This window comes from Lupinus angustifolius, chromosome LG17, assembly GCF_001865875.1.
Source record: "Lupinus angustifolius cultivar Tanjil chromosome LG17, LupAngTanjil_v1.0, whole genome shotgun sequence".
Taxonomy (NCBI): domain Eukaryota; kingdom Viridiplantae; phylum Streptophyta; class Magnoliopsida; order Fabales; family Fabaceae; genus Lupinus; species Lupinus angustifolius.
The window spans coordinates 17,494,408-17,514,146 of NC_032025.1; the positions used below are offsets into that span (position 1 = coordinate 17,494,408).

General features: G+C 37.0%; 1 protein-coding gene across 1 annotated transcript; it reads left to right on the forward strand.

The window, feature by feature from the left end:
• On the forward strand, positions 18,423-19,064 carry LOC109330927. Its single transcript, XM_019565194.1, has one exon. The coding sequence runs from the start codon at positions 18,423-18,425 to the stop codon at positions 19,062-19,064; it is 642 nt and encodes a 213-aa protein (XP_019420739.1).

Genomic DNA, 19,739 nt, shown 5'->3' on the forward strand with positions numbered 1-19,739 from the left:
TGCTCATGAGATGTGAGATTTATTAAGGATTCACGCAACCTAACTCTACCCATTCAAAGCATCTTATGTGACCTAATAAATAAATTAATTACTCTTAAAGTTCATAATCCATGCTTGAATATGAGTTTTGGAATATTGTTGTTAAAGTGTCCGTTGTCTTCGATCTCTAGTCTTTTGTCTTCATCAAAATCACGATCTTGCATATTTGCATTTACAAGTTATTCTTGAGTTTACGAGGAATGTCCTTTTTCACCCTTCTTTCTTCTTAGTGTGACCTTGATGGAGGCCAAACTCCTTTCCTTGCAATAATTATTTATATATGAAGAATTGATTTTTGACTTGAGGGCCATTATTTCCAGATAAGGCTCAGGTACCTTTTGGTACTTGCACAAATCAGTGATTAGAGATGGCAAGGTCATGGTCAATGCCCATTTCTTAATGCTTTCAGCAATAACATTATAAATTATGGTAGAGATATTAATGTAGTCATCATTACAAATTGAGTAAATCAACTTTGCCTTTGGGATGGGCAAATCGTAAACATGAGAGGCATGCTAGATGTTTGACAAGATAAAGGTTGTAAATATTTGAATCAATTGACTCATGCTCAATTTTAAAATTGGACCTTTTCCAATGGTTGCCCTCTTTTCAGGTTCCAAGCCGTGAAGGCAAATGTGTTTTCTTACCTCCATTTCATCATGACCCACTTTTTTGCCTTCCTTGCTGGCCAACATCCGTTGTTGGTATTTGTATAAGTCTTCACCGGATTGAAATAATTAAGGGGAATCTAAGTATTCATTGGTCATGAACTTATCATAGAATACTTGAGTTCCATTGACCCAAGTGTATCGATTCTCTAGTGCCTCTTTGAGTTTGTGTTTAAATAACTCATATTCATCTTTGAAATAAATCCAGAATGTTTTTAAACTTTCAAGTTCACAAATGACTAGCAAATCATCCAATTTGAATAAAAATTGCATCAAGGTGAAATAAAGATGTATATTGCTTGTTTTTTGTCTTAGAACTTTATATTTAGGGGTTTTATGATTTTTAAAATTTCTTTGAATTTTTTTCTCAAGTACTTGAATTCTAAGTGTTCAATCATGCTATTCAAGGAAAGAATGAAAGAAGAAGTACTTACATGGTTTCTTGTTAGTGAAAGGTTGAAGGTGAACTTAAGAGAAAATGGGAGTTTTTGAAAAACTTTATTTTGCTAAGTGAGAGAGTATTTTCGGTCAAAGTGATTTGAATAGGTGTGGGGATGTATGAGTGGATAAAGGAAATCTACTTTTGGAAGTGGGTAAGATTCCCTTGGGAGAATCCCATTCTTCCTAGGTGCGCTTAGCAGATATAATTTCCTACCCAACTGTTTTGAGTTGGCTAGGCACATAGTTTAGCATTTGATTCATCAACTTGGCACATCAGGTTGGCCTTTGAGCGTGTATTCTTGGTGCAACACTCTATACATGTGTGCACCAGCCTTGGCTCATCATCAGGCACACTAGAATCAGGTATGGGCACATAATTGATTCATGCATGGTATGCCTTAGTTTAAGTCTTGCCTTGACCTTGGTCCAATGGTCTTGACTTTAGTAAATTTTGTTGGTCGTGTGGCCACATAGCGCCTGGTTCATGGCACATGGTGCTATGTCTTTTTTAAATTTTTGACTCAAATTTTTCTCCAAAAATAATTTAAAATTAAAAATATTAAGAAGAAACTAAAAATATTATATGGATAGCAATACATTACTGGGTTGCCCCCAACCACTACTTCTTTTATGTCAATAGCTTGATGTATAAATTTTCAGCCACCTTTATGCATCAACATGTTTTCCCTTAATGATTGAATTACAATGCTCTATTGGGTTGGTCTCAGTATTGTTAGAGAATGTTCCTTTTTCTACTAGTTGATTTGTGAACTGTCCAATTTGAATTTCTATGTTCTTAGAGATGTATTTGTATTTTTATGGTTGGGCATAGTAATTTGCGTGAACTGATTGAAAGTGTCTTCTAACCTGCCATTCCTGTCCTAGTTAGGATACTGAAATTGGTGTCTTTGGTAAGGTGTTGGTTTTTGATGTTGTAACACCCTAGTTCTGACATGCGATCCCCAAGTCCATGAATACACTGAGCGTGTCACCCACAAGCTTAAACGCCCCTGCAATGTTTTATTCCCCCCCCCCCAAAGAGGAGACTTCCGCAACTCGAACAGATAACCTCCAGGATAAATATTCATTATTCATATGAGTCGCTACCATTAAGCTTGTAGCTTAATGGTAGCACCTCAAGAGAATAATGACTAGTTGTTCCAGAGGTCATGTGTTCGAGTCGTGGGAGGCTCCCCTTTGTGGGAAATAAAACACTACAGAGAGCATTTAGGCTTGTGGGTGACACACTCAATGTATTTATGGACCTGGGGTCACATGTCAGAACTGGGGTGTTACAAATGTGGCCCCCCCAATGAGTTCCCTTGTTCCTTCCTCTAAGACTAAATGTTTTGGTAGCTTTGCCTTGAAGGATTATTGACAAATTTCACCACATCTTCCCTGGGTGGAGCATGGCAACCCTGATCTTCGTTTTCATCATACAGGTACACCAATTTCCTCGGAGAGTGTACCCGCATGTCATTCAATTGTTTGGTTAAATTATTCAATTTTTGTTTTACATCATCAAATTGCTGTTACATGAGACTATTTTGGGCCAACATAACATCCATTGAGCCTAATTCCATGATTCCCCCTCTCCTTGGAGGTCCCCTTTGGTGTTGACCCTTTTGACCATTCTGGGTCATAGACTCGATTATATCAATACCCTCCTCAAGTGGCTTTGATAATAACTATCCCCTAACTGTTTAATCTAGGATCCATTTATTTTGTTATTGAAGAATATTGACAAATATAAGGTTTTGTGTTTGAGCGTCAAATCCATGATTTGAGCATTTCTTGAGCATAGATTTAAATCTATCTCGAGCTTCACATAAATTTTCTCCCACTCCTTGGATAAATGTTTAAATAATGGTTTTCAGATCCATAATCTTTCCATGTGGAAAGTATATATGCAAGAACTTTCCTCCACTTGATTCTAGTCAGCTTGGATGTGAAGAGGTAGATCAAGAAATCATTCCTTAGCTTTTGCAATTAGTGATAAAGCGAAAAGCCTCTAGAATATAGTTCCCTCTTCGGTTTCAGCCACACCTGCAGTTCCCACTAACTCAGAATTTAGTTAAGTAGTAGTATGGATCTTCATGGTCCAACCTTGCAAAAGGGTTAGCATACATTAATTGTACTAATCCAGTTTTCATTTCTCGAGGCTTTTGTGTTTGAGATGGCCTCTTTATTCTGATCATATTCCTTGAAGTGAAATTGATGAAGCCTCTAGTTACTTCCCATGAATTGGCTTCGACCCCTGAATTTTGTGAGTTTTTGGGTTTTTCCATTTCTTTGTTTGGTGTTGATTGTATTGACAATTTGGTCTTAGCTTTTCTGTTCTTCCTCTTTAAGTTCCTTCCAGGATCAAAGAGTAATGATGAAAAAAGAATTCTTGTGGGCATACAAAGACAAGCTATTCCAAAGATCAAGGTTGCAAAAATTCATCTAAAGGTATGAACAAGATTAGATTTGAACATATTAGCATATATGTGCTTAAACCGAAAATGATTTACGAAATTTACACTTGTTTATTGTTATTGAACATAAGCATGTTGAATTAAAATAATCCCTAGAAACGACAACATTTTATTGAAAGGAAAAATAAGCTATTTGAGTATAATCTTTGAGAAATGGTTTTCTGTTTTCAACAAATAAAATTTATAATTTCCTTTACTATAAACTCTTAAATCCCTTTCGAGATTTGACAGCAGTATAATAGAGTTACGTCAAACCACAAAGACTTCCATTAAAGCATACTTTAGTTCTTTAAAATATAAACAAGGAAACATAAAGGTTGATTTAATGATTTGATTTTGTTGTGAAAATATATGCATGAAAAATAAAGACCTACATATTTACAAATTTAAGAGAATAATAGATGGTTTGGACATATGAATGTAAAGTTTCTTAACATTTAAGTATTAACATGACTTTGATGTATACATGTTATTTCGTTGTTATTCAATGCACCATACATCATGTCTTAACTCACCCTCCCTCTTGGGTTAGGCTTATTGATTTTCAAACCTTACTTAATACACTAACCCTCATCAAGTATCTTTTGTAGGAAATAAGGTTGCCACCACTTATTTCGGATTCCCACATGCTTGGTAGCCTTGAAAACATTGCTTAAAATGGATGCTTGGAAATGGAAAATATTATATTCCACCATCATGGTATTAGAATAATTGTTATTTCTCCTAACAAAATAATTTTGGATCATTGAAAACATATTTTAGGATCAAGCAAAAATAAGCATTAGGAGTAGATGAAATGAAATATTAGAATAGAAACACATAACTTGTATAATAAACTAAAAATCAATACAAAGAATAAGAAATGTTACAACATAGTCCAAAGACATGAGTTGGTTAGCCTCCTATGACGGATGCTTTGAACTCCAAGTGTTGATCCAAGAATAAGCTCCAAGATCACACCTTTTCCAACTCCTATTCCCCCCGAATTTCTTAAAGGAGAACTAAAATACCTAAGCTAATTTATAGAGACGAGTGTATGTGGAATAATTGGATGAAATTGGAATGCATAAGAAGGTTGTAGAGGGTCCTTTATATAGATATTTTCTGACCCGCTAAGCCCCTTTTCCTAGGTGCTCAGCACCTACAGTTTTTCCAAGTTGGGGGTGCTTGGCTTGCCTAGCCAAGGAGCTGGCTAGGTTTGACCCTACAACGCTTGACTTTGTCCTACTGTGTCTCAACCTTTTGTGGGCTAGGCAAGCTCCTCACACGCCTAGTCTACCCTTCTACACACATGCATGGTGACACCTCCTACATAAGCTTGCCTTGTTTTGCTCATGGGCGACATCATGCTTGACTGGCCTTCCTTGTGATGTAAGTCATGCTTGGGACCTGTTTGGAATCACCTTACATGATCTCTTCATCATTGGGTAAGTTACTCCTTCAAGTTTTAGCAACCTTAGCCCATGCATACACAGCTAGCCTACCATTATACTCACATGCATGGTGACACCTCCTACATAAGGTTGCCTTGTTTTGCTCATGGGCGACATCATGCTTGGTTGGCCTTCCTTGTGATGTAAGTCACGCTTGGCACCTGTTTGGAATCGCCTAGCATGATCTCTTCATCATTGGGTAAGTTATTCCTTCAAGATGTAGCAACCTTGGCTCATGCATACACGCCTAGCCTACCCTTCTACACACGTGCATGGTGACACCTCCTACATAAGCTTGCCTTGTTTTTCTCATGGGAGACATCTTGATTGGATGACGTTCCTTGTGATGTAAGTCACGCTTGGCACCTATTTGGAATCGCCTAGCATGATCTCTTCATCATTGGGTAAGTTATTCCTTCAAGTTGTAGCAACCTTGGCTCATGCATACCCACCTAGTGCATAGCATGCCATGCCTAGCAGGTTAGTGTACATTTCTTCAATCTTAGTTTTTATTGTTTGTTGGCTTACGACTTGGCTGTGTCCTCCTCTTCAAATGAAAATAAATACTTAACTACCTAAAAATGAAGTGGTTATGACACAAGGAGGTGTTAGCTACTATATGTATTTTATTGAAAAAGTAAGTTAGAAGTTGAGTTTTTACTCATGAATAATCAAGATAACTAAGATAAGAGCCATGAAAAGTGATAGAAAAGTAGGTACACTTTTGCACTTATCAATTGTCTATATTATGATAATGACACAAATTAATGTAGGAATCAAATTAACCTCCCACTAAAGTTAAAGCATATCTCATATAGATAACATAACGACACGGTAGTGATGTTGGATAAACAAGTAATAATTTTGATAAGATCAATTGCATCCATGGAATCAGTAAAATAACATACCTCTTTAAAAATCCACTCCCGCACCATATGAACACCATACATAAGCCCCATATGTTTTGAATGGAGATCATTAGAGATGCCAACTGATCCCATAAAAACATTTATCCACACGTCGTTGATGTCTCACAAAAGTCTTCCATAGCTTGACCTGCCCGATTTTGCCAAATAAGTGTAATACCAATTCTGTTATTTTTCTATTGAAGAATAATTTTATTATTTTACTTTTTAAACCTTCTAGTACAAATGAGGTGCCAACTGTAGTGCTATTCTATTAGAATATTTCACATGGGTCATCATTGTATTTGCCTATATAGAAGGCACACAATAGAAGGAATGAATATATATCATTAAGTATCAATTTCTCTCTCTACTCTCATCATTTATGCTCTTACTTTCTTGCAACGACATCCTTTATGATCAGGATTACCTGCTGAATTAAGGATATTCTCGGTATTGATCCCCGAATATCCAAATTCGTCTCGATTGGTATCAAGAGCGTCGACCTAGTGTTGTGAGCAATGGCATCTGCTTCACCAAAAGATCTCACCATTGCCGATCTAGAGAAAAAACAAGAAGAAGTCTGTGCTCGACTAGAGCAGCTAAATCTCATCGTGAATGAAGGAATGGAGGATATTCTCAATATCTTACAGGCTCAATCACAATAGTATTCTAATAATGGGTCCTCGAGCAACAATGACCACAACAACACTCACAGGAATAACCAAAACTTTTATGCAACCCAGATTTCAAAGATTGATTTTCCCATGTTCGATGGAAAGAAACTGAAGGAGTGCTTGTACAAGTGCAATCAATTATTTTCTCTAGATGGTACCCCTAAAGATGCTAAGGTGAGGCTTGCATCAATTCATCTAGAAGAGTTGCTTTGCAGTGGCATGTGAATTACATGAGATCCAAAATTGACATTTACCCGACATATACAGAGTATGTGGAGGAGGTGACACATCATTTTGGAGAAGTTTTTGAAGATCCCCTTGTTGCTATGATTCAGATCAAACACACAGGGACTGTACATGAGTATATTGATGCATTTGAGCTGGCCCTAACCCATGCAACTCTCTTCCCTGAACAATCTTAGAGCATCTTCCTGACTGGATTAGAGAATACAACTCAGATGTATGTCCGTATGTTCCATCCCACATCTGTTGCCCATGGTGGTAGATTAACCAAGTTTCATGAAGCATCTAGACTATCGGCTAATAATGTTAACCGATTTCCCAACAAGCCTATCACCCAAATTAACGAATACACAACTTCTAAAATACCAAACAATAATAACCCAACCACATACTCACCTACAGTCACAAAACCATTAATCTAGAAAACACCTCGAACCTTCTCTCCAACCGAAATGTCTGAAAGGAAAGCCAAGGGTCTTTGTATGTTTTGTGATGAACCCTTCACCCATGGGCCCCACCTTAAACATAGGAGAACTTAGTTGTTTGTCATGGAAGTAGATGAGGGTGATTGCCCAGTTGAGGAGAATGAGACCAGTGAAGATAATAACACTATTAATGTTGAGAACACTCAAGTGGAGGATCTACAATTATCTCTACATGCTTTAACTAGCTTTCCATCCTATCAAACTATGAAAGTTTGCGGGTCTCACAATAGGAAATGTTTACAAATTCTGTTGGACAGTGGAAGCACTCATAATTTTTTAGACTTGGAGGTAGCTAAGAAGTTGGGCTGTAAATTGGAACATGTGACTCCAATGTTGGTGACAACTGGTAGAGGAAATAAAATTCAAGCTCCATACATTTGCAGAGGCTTTACTTGTTAACTCTAGCAAACCACTTTCAATGTTGATGTGGTAGTTCTAACCCTTGGTTGTTATGGCCTAATCTTAGGAATTCCTTTTCTTAAGTCACTTGGACCAATCCTATGGGATTTTAATGAGCGAAAGATGAAATTCAAGTTTAAGGGCAGGAGATTTGTACTTAGGGGTGCAAAACAATCAGGGCTCAAACTTATCGGCAATAAGGCTTTCAACCAAACCTTGCAATAGGGGGCTCAACTATGCTATCTCAGTGTTGATAGGTCAAGTATTCAACCTGAAGGTTCATTTTGTTATATTATGAACACTGTTAAAGAAATACCTCCAGAAAATATTAAGATTATGGATACTTATGTTGAAATATTTGAATACTTGACATAATTACCACCTACTAGACCCAGTTTTGACCACAAAATGCCTTTAAAGGAGGGAACAAATCCACCTAGCCTCAGACTCTATAGGTATTCTTCAATTCATAAAGATGTAGTTGATAATCTAGTGGGTCAAATGATAGAAAAAAATGATGGATTAGACATAGTAACAGTCCTTTTGCTTCTCTTGTGGTGTTGGTCAGAAAAAAAGGAGGACAATGGAGACTTTGTGTGGATTATAAGAGGTTAAATCAACAAACAATCAAAGATAAATTTCCTATTCCATTGATTGAGGACTTAATGGATGAGTTAGGTGGATCCACACTTTATTCCAAGATGGATTTATAATCCTGGTACCACCAAATGAGAATGGAACATAGAGAAAAATACAAGACAACCTTTAAAACCCATGCTGGTAATTTTGAATACTTATTGATATCATTTGGCCTCACTAACGCATCAGCCTTTTTTCAATCACCGATGAATATAATTTTCCATTCATTTTTGAGGAAATTTGTGATTATATTTTGATGACATATTAGTGTACAACTCTTCATTAAAGGACCATGTGATCCACCTTGCCCAAGTTTTTCAAACTCTTACAGAACACCAGTTATACTTGAGGAAGGAGAAATGTTGCTTTGCCACCCATAGGGTTGAATACCTTGGTCATGTCATAAATGAAGATGGAGTGTTCACTAATCCCACAAAAATCTAAGTTGATTCCAATTGGCATATACCTACTACTATCAAACAATTGAGAGAGTTCCTAGGTCTCGAGGGCTATTACCGAAGGTTTGTCAAGAACTTTGGTAAGATAGCCAAACCTTTAATTATTTTGTTGCGCAATGATGGTTTTATATGGTCCCTCACTGCCTATGTTGTCTTTCAAGAATTAAAGACCGCCCTCACAACAGCCGTGTACTTGCTCTACCGAATTTCACCAAAACTTTTATAGTGGAGGCAGATGCATCTAGAACAGGTATCAGTGATGTCTTGATGCAAGAAAAAAATCCAGTAGCTTACATTAGCAAGGTGTTGGGCCAAAACAACAAGCCATGTCCATTTATGAGAGAGAACTTTTGGCAATTGTATATGCTGTCCAGAAATAGGGTACTTATTTAGCACACATACCTTTTGTAATTAAGACTGACCAGAAAAGCATCAAGTTTATGCTTGAACAAAGGTTTAACACCCCGTTTCAACAAGTATGGATGTCTAAACTCATGGGATTTGATTTCGAAATACATTACAAAGAAGGAATTGAGAATGTAGCAGCGGATGCTTTATCCAGAAAAGTTGGAGCTAAATTGTTGTTGTTCATGTTAAATAATACTCAGGAAGGCCTACTAGATAAAATTAAAGCTTCCTAGACTGAACATACTGCTATCCAAAGGCTGATTTGTGAACTGCAGCAGAACAACCACTCACATCCAAAATTTTCTTGGCATAGGGAAGAATTGACAAGAAAAGGAAAGCTAGTGGTTGGTATGAATTCTGAACTACATAAAGTAATTCTGTAATGGTTGCATGATTCTCCATATGGAGGATATTCTAGTTGAGATGTCCCGACATCCATAGTCAAGTCCCTTTTTTATGGGAAGGGAATGAGTAAATACATTCATCAGTATGTTGGAACTTGTGATGTGTGCCAAAGGTGTAAGTTCGACCTTGCTGCTTATCTAGGACTACTCCAAGTTTTAGCCATTCCTGATAGAATATGTGATGCTATCAGTCTGGACTTTATTGAGGGATTACCTACTTCTTCAAGTAAACAAGTCATTATTGTGGTAGTAGATAGATTAAGAAAGTATGCACATTTCCTAGCCCTCTCTCATCCATACACAACACTTTATGTGGCTCAACTATTCCTTGATAACATATTTAAGCTACATGGCATGCTTAGCACAATTACTAGTGACAAAGACCCCATTTTTGTTAGCAACGTTTGAAGTGAGTTTTTCCAATTACAAGGAGTTTGACTCAACAAATCTAGTGCGGATCATCCGAAAAGAGACGGTCGAACAAAGGTTGTTAACAAGTGTCTTGATGAATATTCTTATTGTCCAAGTGACTTTCTCTAGTAGAGTGGTGGTATAATACAAATTCTCATTCTTCTATTAACACTACCCCCTTTGAGGTGGTTTATGGCCAACCCCCTCCAATCCATCTTCCTTATCTTCTAGGAAAGGTTGTTACTGTAGCTATGGAGAGAACTCTGAGTGCAAGAGAGGCTATTATTTAGCTCTTGAAATTCCATTTATTGAGGGCTCAAAAAAGGATGTCACAACAAGCTAATAAACACAAGAGTGACAGAGTTTTTGCTATTGATGATCTTAAGCTCCAACCTTACAGACAATCTTCCATCCATAATGAACCACATCACAAGCTTGTACCTAAGTTCTATGGACCTTACAAGGTAATTGATCGAATTGGTGTTGTAGCCTATCAACTTGATCTTCCTGGTTTAGTTGACACACATAATGTATTTCATGTATCTCAATTGAAATCTTATCGTGATCCAAATACCACTCCTCTAAATACCTTGCCTGCAATACAAGACTTGGCTATACCTCTAAAGGAACGTGATGCTATTTTAGACCAAAAAATGATGAAACGAGGAAGATTTGCTACTACTAAGGTATTGGTGCAGTGGAAGAATCAACCTAAAGAACTAGCCACATGGGAGTTCTATTATGATTTACTTTAAAGTTTCCAAATTTTCACCCTTGAGGTCAAGGGTGCTGTTGAAGGAATAGGCTAAGCTGGTCCTAGGCTGACCAACAATTTGGCTAATTGAAAGAAACCCCACCAAGTGGGAAATGTGAGGCGCTAAGCATGCATGGGAGTGGGCTAAACGACCTTACTCAAACTCTATATATAGACCTATTACCCTTCATATCATATCCCATTCTTCAGTAGCTTTAGGTACTTTATTTTCCTTTAGAAATTCAGAGAAATATGAGTGGGAAAGTATCATTTAGGTGATATTGCAATAGGAGTCACATGTTGCAAGTATGATCAACTCATATGGTTTTGATGAAGACAAGGAATGTAGGAAAGCTTGATGATAAAGACAACTCTACAAACAACATGTCAAGACTCAAGGCCATCATAGTCTTAAGAAAAGCTTTTATATTTTAAAGAAGTCCTAATGTGCTTGCTTAGATTGAGTCTAGGTTAGGTAAACCTAGGATGGAAGTCTCACTAGGCTTAAAATTTGATTTATCTAAAATGAGACAAATCATCTATACGTACATGATAAATAATGTACATGCATCACATTTTCCACACATGATTTTGTTGCCTCAAAATGGTACTTACTTCAATATCATGCATTACATACACATTTATCATGTAGTAGGTTCATCATGCATCAAAGAAACATGTTTTCAACAATACTGATTGATTACCATAGATGATAATCAATTATATAGACCTGAGGAACCCATTAATCGATTATATATGGGAATAATGAATTAGAAAAGTTACAGTAGCTAAGTTCTTGGATCTCATGGTATCAAATAATCAATTACTCAATAGACAATCGATTACTTCCAACAGATAACCAAAATTTAGTAGCTCGATAATCGATTATCAGTTAAGATAATCGATTATACCTAATAGAAAATAGTTTTGTATAAAAACTGTTTTTCACCAATGTGCGCAGAATATTGGTTTTCAAATTTTCATATCATTCATAAAATTCTCTAAGCGAAATCTTGTTTTGAAAAAGTGTTAAAGTTTCTTTGGGTTTCAAGAGTGAAAAGGAATAAATTTTACATTCTTTTCATAGGGTGAATTTTGTTTTTAAACACACAAACTTTGCATCAATCTTCCCTTAGAATTTAGGATTCTTGTTAGATTTTTATGTATAGGTTTGTAGTTCGATTTAATGTTTAATTAGCACTTATTAGGTGCATACAACTCAGATTTTAGCAGCCAATTGAAAATTGAAATTCTCTAACTGTAGAGAATTAGAGTGAAAGCGTAGTTGAGGTTAGAAGTGAGTCTTCACCTTTACAATGGTCTTGGTTGAGAGAAAGAAGGGTCTAGGACCACACTGTGAGTAGGTCTTGAGTATCCTAAAAGACAGGTAAGAGTTCAAACCGACTTGAGTGACTATAGGCTCTAGAAAGGACCATTTGTAAAGTTTATTAGAAGTGTGTTTGCAATATATGCTTTATTCCATTGTGAAGGAAATCTCCCAAGATGAAGAGGGGAGGCCTGAATGTAGTATGCAAGTGGACCCACAAACGAACTAGAATAAAATTCATCAACACACTCTTCTATCTCTTTAACTCTTTTAATTTCAGTCTTTACACGTTTTTTGTGTTTATTGAATATTCTTATTGATTCTTTTTGTGCATATTGTTTTTTAGCATCTAAGATATTTTCATTATTCAAATTGAACAGTAAAGATTGTTTCTGGGATAACTTGTTTAGCAAGAAATTATTTTGGTCAAGATTTCAAAGAATCAGAATAATCGATTATTACTAATAGTAATTGATTATTTTTGCTCATAGTAATCGATTGTTTGGTGTGATAATCGATTATCCAGGACTATTTTTAAATATTCTCAATCAATCGGAAAATTGGCATTAGTGACCCGCTATACCTGCTCACCCCCATCTAGGTTTCTTTTACTTTGTGTTTATGTTAAGTGCCAAATTGTGAGTGAAATGTATATGAATTCAGGGCACTTAGTGTGTAGTAAGAATATAAATTGTGTACAACTCTTAACAACTTAGTCTAATTTTATCTTGTTTAGGAATTTGCATATTTTTATGTCAATTTTAGAATAAAAAGTTTGAAAAAGGTGAAAAATGAGAAGTTCGGAGTTTCTGAACAATGAACCCCTCGTCTGAGCCATAGCCTCGCCCAAGCAAGAAGAGATTCCCTCGCCCAAGCAAGGAACTGTTGCTCAAGTGATAGTTGAAAAGGAAAAAGGGTGACACTCTGCCTAGCCCTCGCCCAAGCAAAACGGAAGTCCCTCACTCAAGCAAGGGACTATCGCTCAAGCAACGAATGAAGATGAAAAAGGGCTAATTCTCTACCTGGCCCTCGCCCAAACGAGGGAGGCTTGCCCAAGTGAGCTGTTCAGGATTCAAAATTGTTACCTCTATCGCTCAAGCGAAAATCTCTAGCTTGAGCGAGAGACCAGAAGTTGCAACATATATAGAAAATTACATATAGAAAAGTGGGGGTTACACCATCATTCTACCAAGTTTTTGCATGAAATTAGTGAGAGAAACACAAGGAAGTAAGAGAGAAGTCGTGAGAATGACTTTAGATCGACAATTTCTTATAACTCTCATGAGATGAATGTTATAATGGGAAGGATGTTTGGCTAAATCTTCAGTATTAGGATTGAGATATAATATTCTAACTTTTGTACTCATGGATTCAATTCTTAAATGCATTTTATTTATTTGATTTTGGGAAGTTTATCATGTGTTTAATGCATGAAATTGCTTTGCTACTGAATTCACGACCATAGATCCAAGTTTAACTGGGAAGTTGAATTTGGTATTGAATCTGGATTATCTTCCTTGCTACATCGCTGCTCCAGGAGAGGATAGTGATGTAGGAATTGCTACATTGAACTTAATACTAGATAATTGGTTAAATATCCAAGGAATTGGTATTTAAGTAATTATATAAGAATTTTGTACTCAAGAAATTGATACAAATGATTCGAAGAAAATGTGCATCAAAATCTATAACGTCACAAGTTATATAGAATTGAATCTAAGGATTGCAAAGGGAAAGAAAGATGAACTTCGATCCCAACATATTTAATAACATAGTTTAATTCTTATAATTTAACAACTATTTTCAAAACCCATATGATCATAAATATCAAATCTTGTAAATACATACTCAATCTAATTTCTTAGGAATTAATATAAATCCACTATGCTCTTTGAGGACGATATCCCGATATTTACCGGTTATTACTTGAACAATATGGCTCAATTGTCGTACGAAAATAATCAACAAGTTTTTGGCACCACTATCGGCAAGCATTGAGCGATTTATATTTCAATATCAAGTTTATTGAGTATTGTAAATATTTATTTTTAATTCTTGTAGTGTAATTAACCCTTGTGCTAACCTTTGTTGTAGTCTGCTTATTTATGCTTTTGCCAGGTAAGGCTATTGAAGAACAACTATAGTACAATCCAGAAATCGAGAAATTAGCCAAAAGAAATCGTGAGAAAGCAAAAGAGAAGAGGAAGAAAGGGACTTAGGAAGCACAAGGTAGCTCTGAACAATCAATAAATTCAGAGCCTCGGTTAGAGAAAATGGAGAATGCCAATGCTGCTACAGGGAATAATGAGCAGCTTAATACTCCAAGGAGGACATTGGGTATTTATGCAATGTATCAAGGTCCAAGACACTACTCAAGCATTGTTATTCCACACACAGAGAGAATAGTGGAAATTAAGCCAGCATTCCTGAATCTGGTTAGTGCATACCAATCCTCTAGGAAGGATTATGAAGATCCTTATGCACATCTAGACAACATCTATGAATTGGTGGCAACAATGGGCTATACCGATGCTGAATGGGAAGCTGCTTATATGATATTGTTCTCATTCTCCTTGTTGGGTGAAGCTAGAGAATGGTTAAAATCCCATCCAACTCAGAGATTGACTAGTTGGAGTGACTTGGAATCAAAGTTTTTGACTAGGTTTTTCCCGCCAGCTCGTTACGTGTATGCCAAATTTGAAATATCCACTTTCAGGCAAGGTGTAGATGAAGCATTCTATGAAGCTTGGGAGCATTTTTAGATGCTACTGAGAAAATGCCCTAATCATAGTTTTAAGGATGTGGCTAAGCTTAATATATTCTGCAATGGGTTGAAGCCTGAGACCAAAATGATACTAGATTCAGCAATTGTTGGAACAATGATGGTTATGGATGCTGAACAAGCTACAAGAATCATAAATGCCTTATCTTCAACAGATAGGCAAACACAAAATAGTCGGAAGATAGTACAAAAATGGGGGATGCTTGATCTGAATACATCGGATGCTATTCTAGCACAAAATAAAATTTTCACTTAGCAGATAAAAGCACTTCCCAAGAAAATGTCAAAGTTGCCACAACAACTCCATGTTGTACAATCTACTCCGAGTCAACTAGTGTTGAGATGTGACTTTTATGGAGGTGATCATGCAACTTGTCACTATTCTATGCCTAGCAACAATCCAGAGGAAGAGGTTCAATATGTGAATAATAAACCTCGTCAAGGAAACTTCCCCAACAATTCTTCATATAACAATCAGTTCTAGCAAGGTTGGAGGGGAAATCAGAACCAGAATTTTGGCTGGAGGCAAGAAGCAGGAGGATCCATTAGGCAACCATCATATCAACAGGGTTCACACCCACCATTGCATGAGAGACAAACAAAATTGGAAGACACTCTGGAGAAATTAATGCAAGTCTCCATCACAAATCAGAAGAATACTGATGCTTCTATCAGAAATCTGGAGACACAAGTGGGGCAATTAGCAAAGCAGATGGTAGAACAACATTCTAACCATCAACAATTTTCCGCCAATACCTAAACCAACCCTAAGAAACATTGTAAATCTATCACTACTAGAAGTGGGAAGGTAATTGGTAAGGATATTGGTGTAAATTTGGCGGTTTAGGAGGAAGTCATTGAGGAAACAGAGGGTGAGTAAAGAGATAATCTATTCAGAGAAGCTAAAAAGGGTGAACATGTACATGAAGAGGATAGAATTGCAAACAAGGAGGAATCAATGAGGGAGAATAATGACAAGAGGAGGAGTGATCTGCCTCAACTGAAGGAACTCCCTTATCCCAGGAAACTTCTAAAAAAAATAAGGAAAGACAATACACAAGGTTCATGGATTTAATCAAGAGCCTATACATCAACATTCCCTTTGTGGAAGCTATGGAACAAATGCCAATATATGCAAAGTTCATGAAGGATTTGTTGACGAAAAAAAGGAAGTTTTCTGAAGAAACAGTGACATTGGAACCTGGATGTAGTGCTATTATTCAAAAGTCTTCACCAGAGAAGACTAAAGATCCAGGTAGCTTTACAATACCGGTTACTATAGGTCAGTTATCTATGGGGAAGGTACTACTTGATTTGGTTACTAGTATTAATCTGATGCTCTTGTCCATGTTAAAAAGGATTGAGGATTTAGAGATGAAGCCTACCATAATGACACTGCAATTTGCTGATAGATCAGTGAAGTACCCATATGGAGTTGCTGAAGATGTTTTGGTCAAGGTGGATAAATTGGTATTCCCTGTGGATTTCGTCATAATGGATATTGAAGAGGACACTGAAGTTCCTCTAATTCTGGGCAGACCGTTTATGAAGACTGCTCGAGTGATTATTGATGTGGATGATGGTAAGTTGAAAGTGAGGGTACATGATCAGGAAGTGGTTTTTATTATATTTGAGGCAATGCAACATCTAAAGGACAAACAACATTGTTTTAGAGTGGATGTCATTGAATAATTGTATATGCTTGATGACATTCACCTGAGTAAAAGTAGTCCACTAGAAAAATATGATTGAGACATGTATGGCAGAGTTAGATGCTTCCTGAGTGGTTACATCTGCTCAAAATCACATTGAGGAATTAGTCAAAGATAAGGGAATTGAGATTTCGAAGGTGGAGCTGAAACTGCTTCCTTCACATCTTAAATATGTGTTTTTGGAATATGGAGTAAAGAAACTAGTCGTAATCAGCAGCATAATATCATCTGCAGAAGAAAAACAACTGATAGATGTGCTGAAGACAAATGCAGGGGCTATAGGTTGGACACTATCTAATTTGCATGGAATTAGTCCATCATACTGCATGCACAAAATCCACATGGAGCAGGATTACAAGCCAGATGCTCAACATCAAAGGCGTCTCAATCCTACAAGGAAAGATATGGTAAAAAGGAGGTGTTGATACTTCTAGATGCATGAATGTTTTACCCCATATCTGATAGTACATGAGTGAGTCTGGTTCAAGTGGTTCCGAAGAAGGGCGGAATGACTGTGGTAAGGAATGAAAAAAATGACTTGACACCTATCAGAACAGTCACAGGCTGGAGGATGTGTATTGATTACAGGAAGTTGAACCGGGCTACTCGGAAGGATCGTTTTCCTCTACCATTTATGGATCAGATGATTGAGAGGCTGGTTTGACATGCATTCCATTGCTTTCTGGATGGATACTCGGGATATAATCAGATCACTATGGATCTAGATGATCAAGAAAAGACAACTTTCACATATCCTTTTGGTGTCTTCGCATACAAGAGGATGTCATTCGGACTGTGCAATGCACCAACCATATTTCAAAGGTGCATGCTAGCTATCTTTTCTGATTTGGTAGAGCGATGTATTGAGGTGTTTATGGATGACTTCTCAGTTTTTGGATCATCATTTGACTGTTGCTTAGAAAATCTGGACATCGTACTGAAGCGATATGTTGAAACCAATTTGGTTTTGAATTGGGAGAAGTATCACTTCATGGTGACTGAGGGAGTGGTCCTCGGACACAAGATATCTTCCCGGGGTATTGAATTTCACAAAGCAAAAATTGAGGTCATCAAGGAGCTTCCACCACCACATTCAATGTTAAGGGAATCAAAAGTTTCTTTGGTCATGCAGGTTTTTATAGATGTTTCATAAAGGAATTTCCTAAAATTACAAAACCACTCAGTAATCTACTTAACAAAGATATTGCTTTTCAATTTGAAGCTAAGTGTGTAAAAGCTTTTGAAGCTTTAAAACAAAAAGTCATTTATGCTCCTATCATTGTAGCTCCCGACTAGCACTTAAACTTTGAACTAATGTGTGATGCCAGTGATTATGTTGTCAAGGTGATACTTGCCTTTCCATGCCATACATTATGCTAGCGAAGTACTAAATAAGGCACAGATCGATTATGCCACAACAAAGAAAGAATTGCTTTTCCATGCCATACATTATGCTAGCGAAGTACTAAATAAGGCACAGATCAATTATGCCACAACAGAGAAAGAATTGCTAGCGATTGTGTATACTTTGGAAAAGTTTAGATCTTACTTGATTGGGTCCAAGGTCATTATTTTATCTGATCATGTTGCTATTAAATATTTTCTAACCAAATCAGATTCAAAACCGAGATTGTTGCGATGGGTGTTATTATTGTAGGAATTTGATTTGATGATCAAAGACAAGAAGGGGAGCGAGAATTGTGTGGCAGATCACCTATCAAGGTTGGTCAATCATGAGGTGACAGTAAAAGAAGTTGAAAATGGTGGAGGGGTTTCTAGATGAGAAACTTCTCATGATTCAAGAAAGGCCATTGTTTTTTGATATTGCAGATTTCAAAGCTACAGAGGTGATCCCTGATGATTTCAACTGGCATCAAAAGAATAAATTCTTAAGAGACTCCCGCCAGTATGTTCGGGATGACCCACATATTTTCAAGATTGGGTCTGATGGATTGTTGAGGCGGTGTGTTTCATCAGTAGAAGCCAAAAGTATCCTATGGCATTGTCACTATTTTCCATATCGAGGACACTTCAATGGAGAGAGGACAACTGCCAAAGTCTTCCAATCTGATTTCTATTGGCCTGCAGTATTCAAAGATGCACACCACTTTGCTCAACAACGTGATAATTGTAAGAGATCAGGCGAGATCTCTAAGAGAAATGAAATATCGTTGTACAATATTCTGGAGATTGAGGTTTTTGATTGTTGGGGAATAGACTTCATGGCACCATTTCCACCATCGCACTCACATTTATGCATACTTGTGGCGGTGGATTATGTGTCCAAGTGGGTTGAAGCTATAGTTTCACCAAAAGATGATGCCAAAACCATAGTGAAATTTTTGAAGAGAAATATATTTAGTCCATTTGGCACACCTCGGGTTCTTATTAATGATGGATGATCACACTTCAGCAATTCACAACATGAGATGGTCCTTCAACATTATGGAGACCGACACAAGCTGGCATCTCCTTACCATCCACAGACAAATGGACAAGCAGAGGTATCCAACAGAGAGATCAAAAGAATCCTTGAGAAAACTTTCTCAACCTCAAGAAAGGATTGGTCTCTCGAACTAGACGATGCACTATGCGCTTATAGAACAGCATTAAGGACACCTATTGGTCTATTGTTGAAAGAGTTTTTCTCAGAGGTATTCCCCCTCAACAGATTGTCCCCAACAACGGTGATAAGTGTCAAATATACCTAAAATTCATACAATTTTATGGCACTTATCTTAAGCATAATTGAGAAAAACCAACTTAAACAATACTTTTTGTATAAAATTTTGTATAAAATATCACAATTTGGTATATTTGTGTTTGTATTGACTTTTTATGTATTTTTTAGGAAAAAAGATGAAGAAAAAAAAAGAGAAAAGATTCATGGTCAATAAAGCAAAAAAGTCAAGAAAATCAAGGTGCTCAACAAGGTAGCTGAGTGTGGAACAAGCCCCGTTGAGCTGACCTGGCCACCAGCTTGACTTGGGCACCAGCTTGACCTGGACACCAGCCTGACCTAGACCAAACTGCTCAACCAGGCAGCTGAGCGGACCTGCTTAGCTGCTCAGCCTAGC

Coding starts and splice junctions, on each gene's coding strand:
- LOC109330927 (XM_019565194.1), top strand. CDS start 18,423: ATGGTGGAGGGGTTTCTAGATGAGAAACTTCTCATGATTCAAGAAAGG.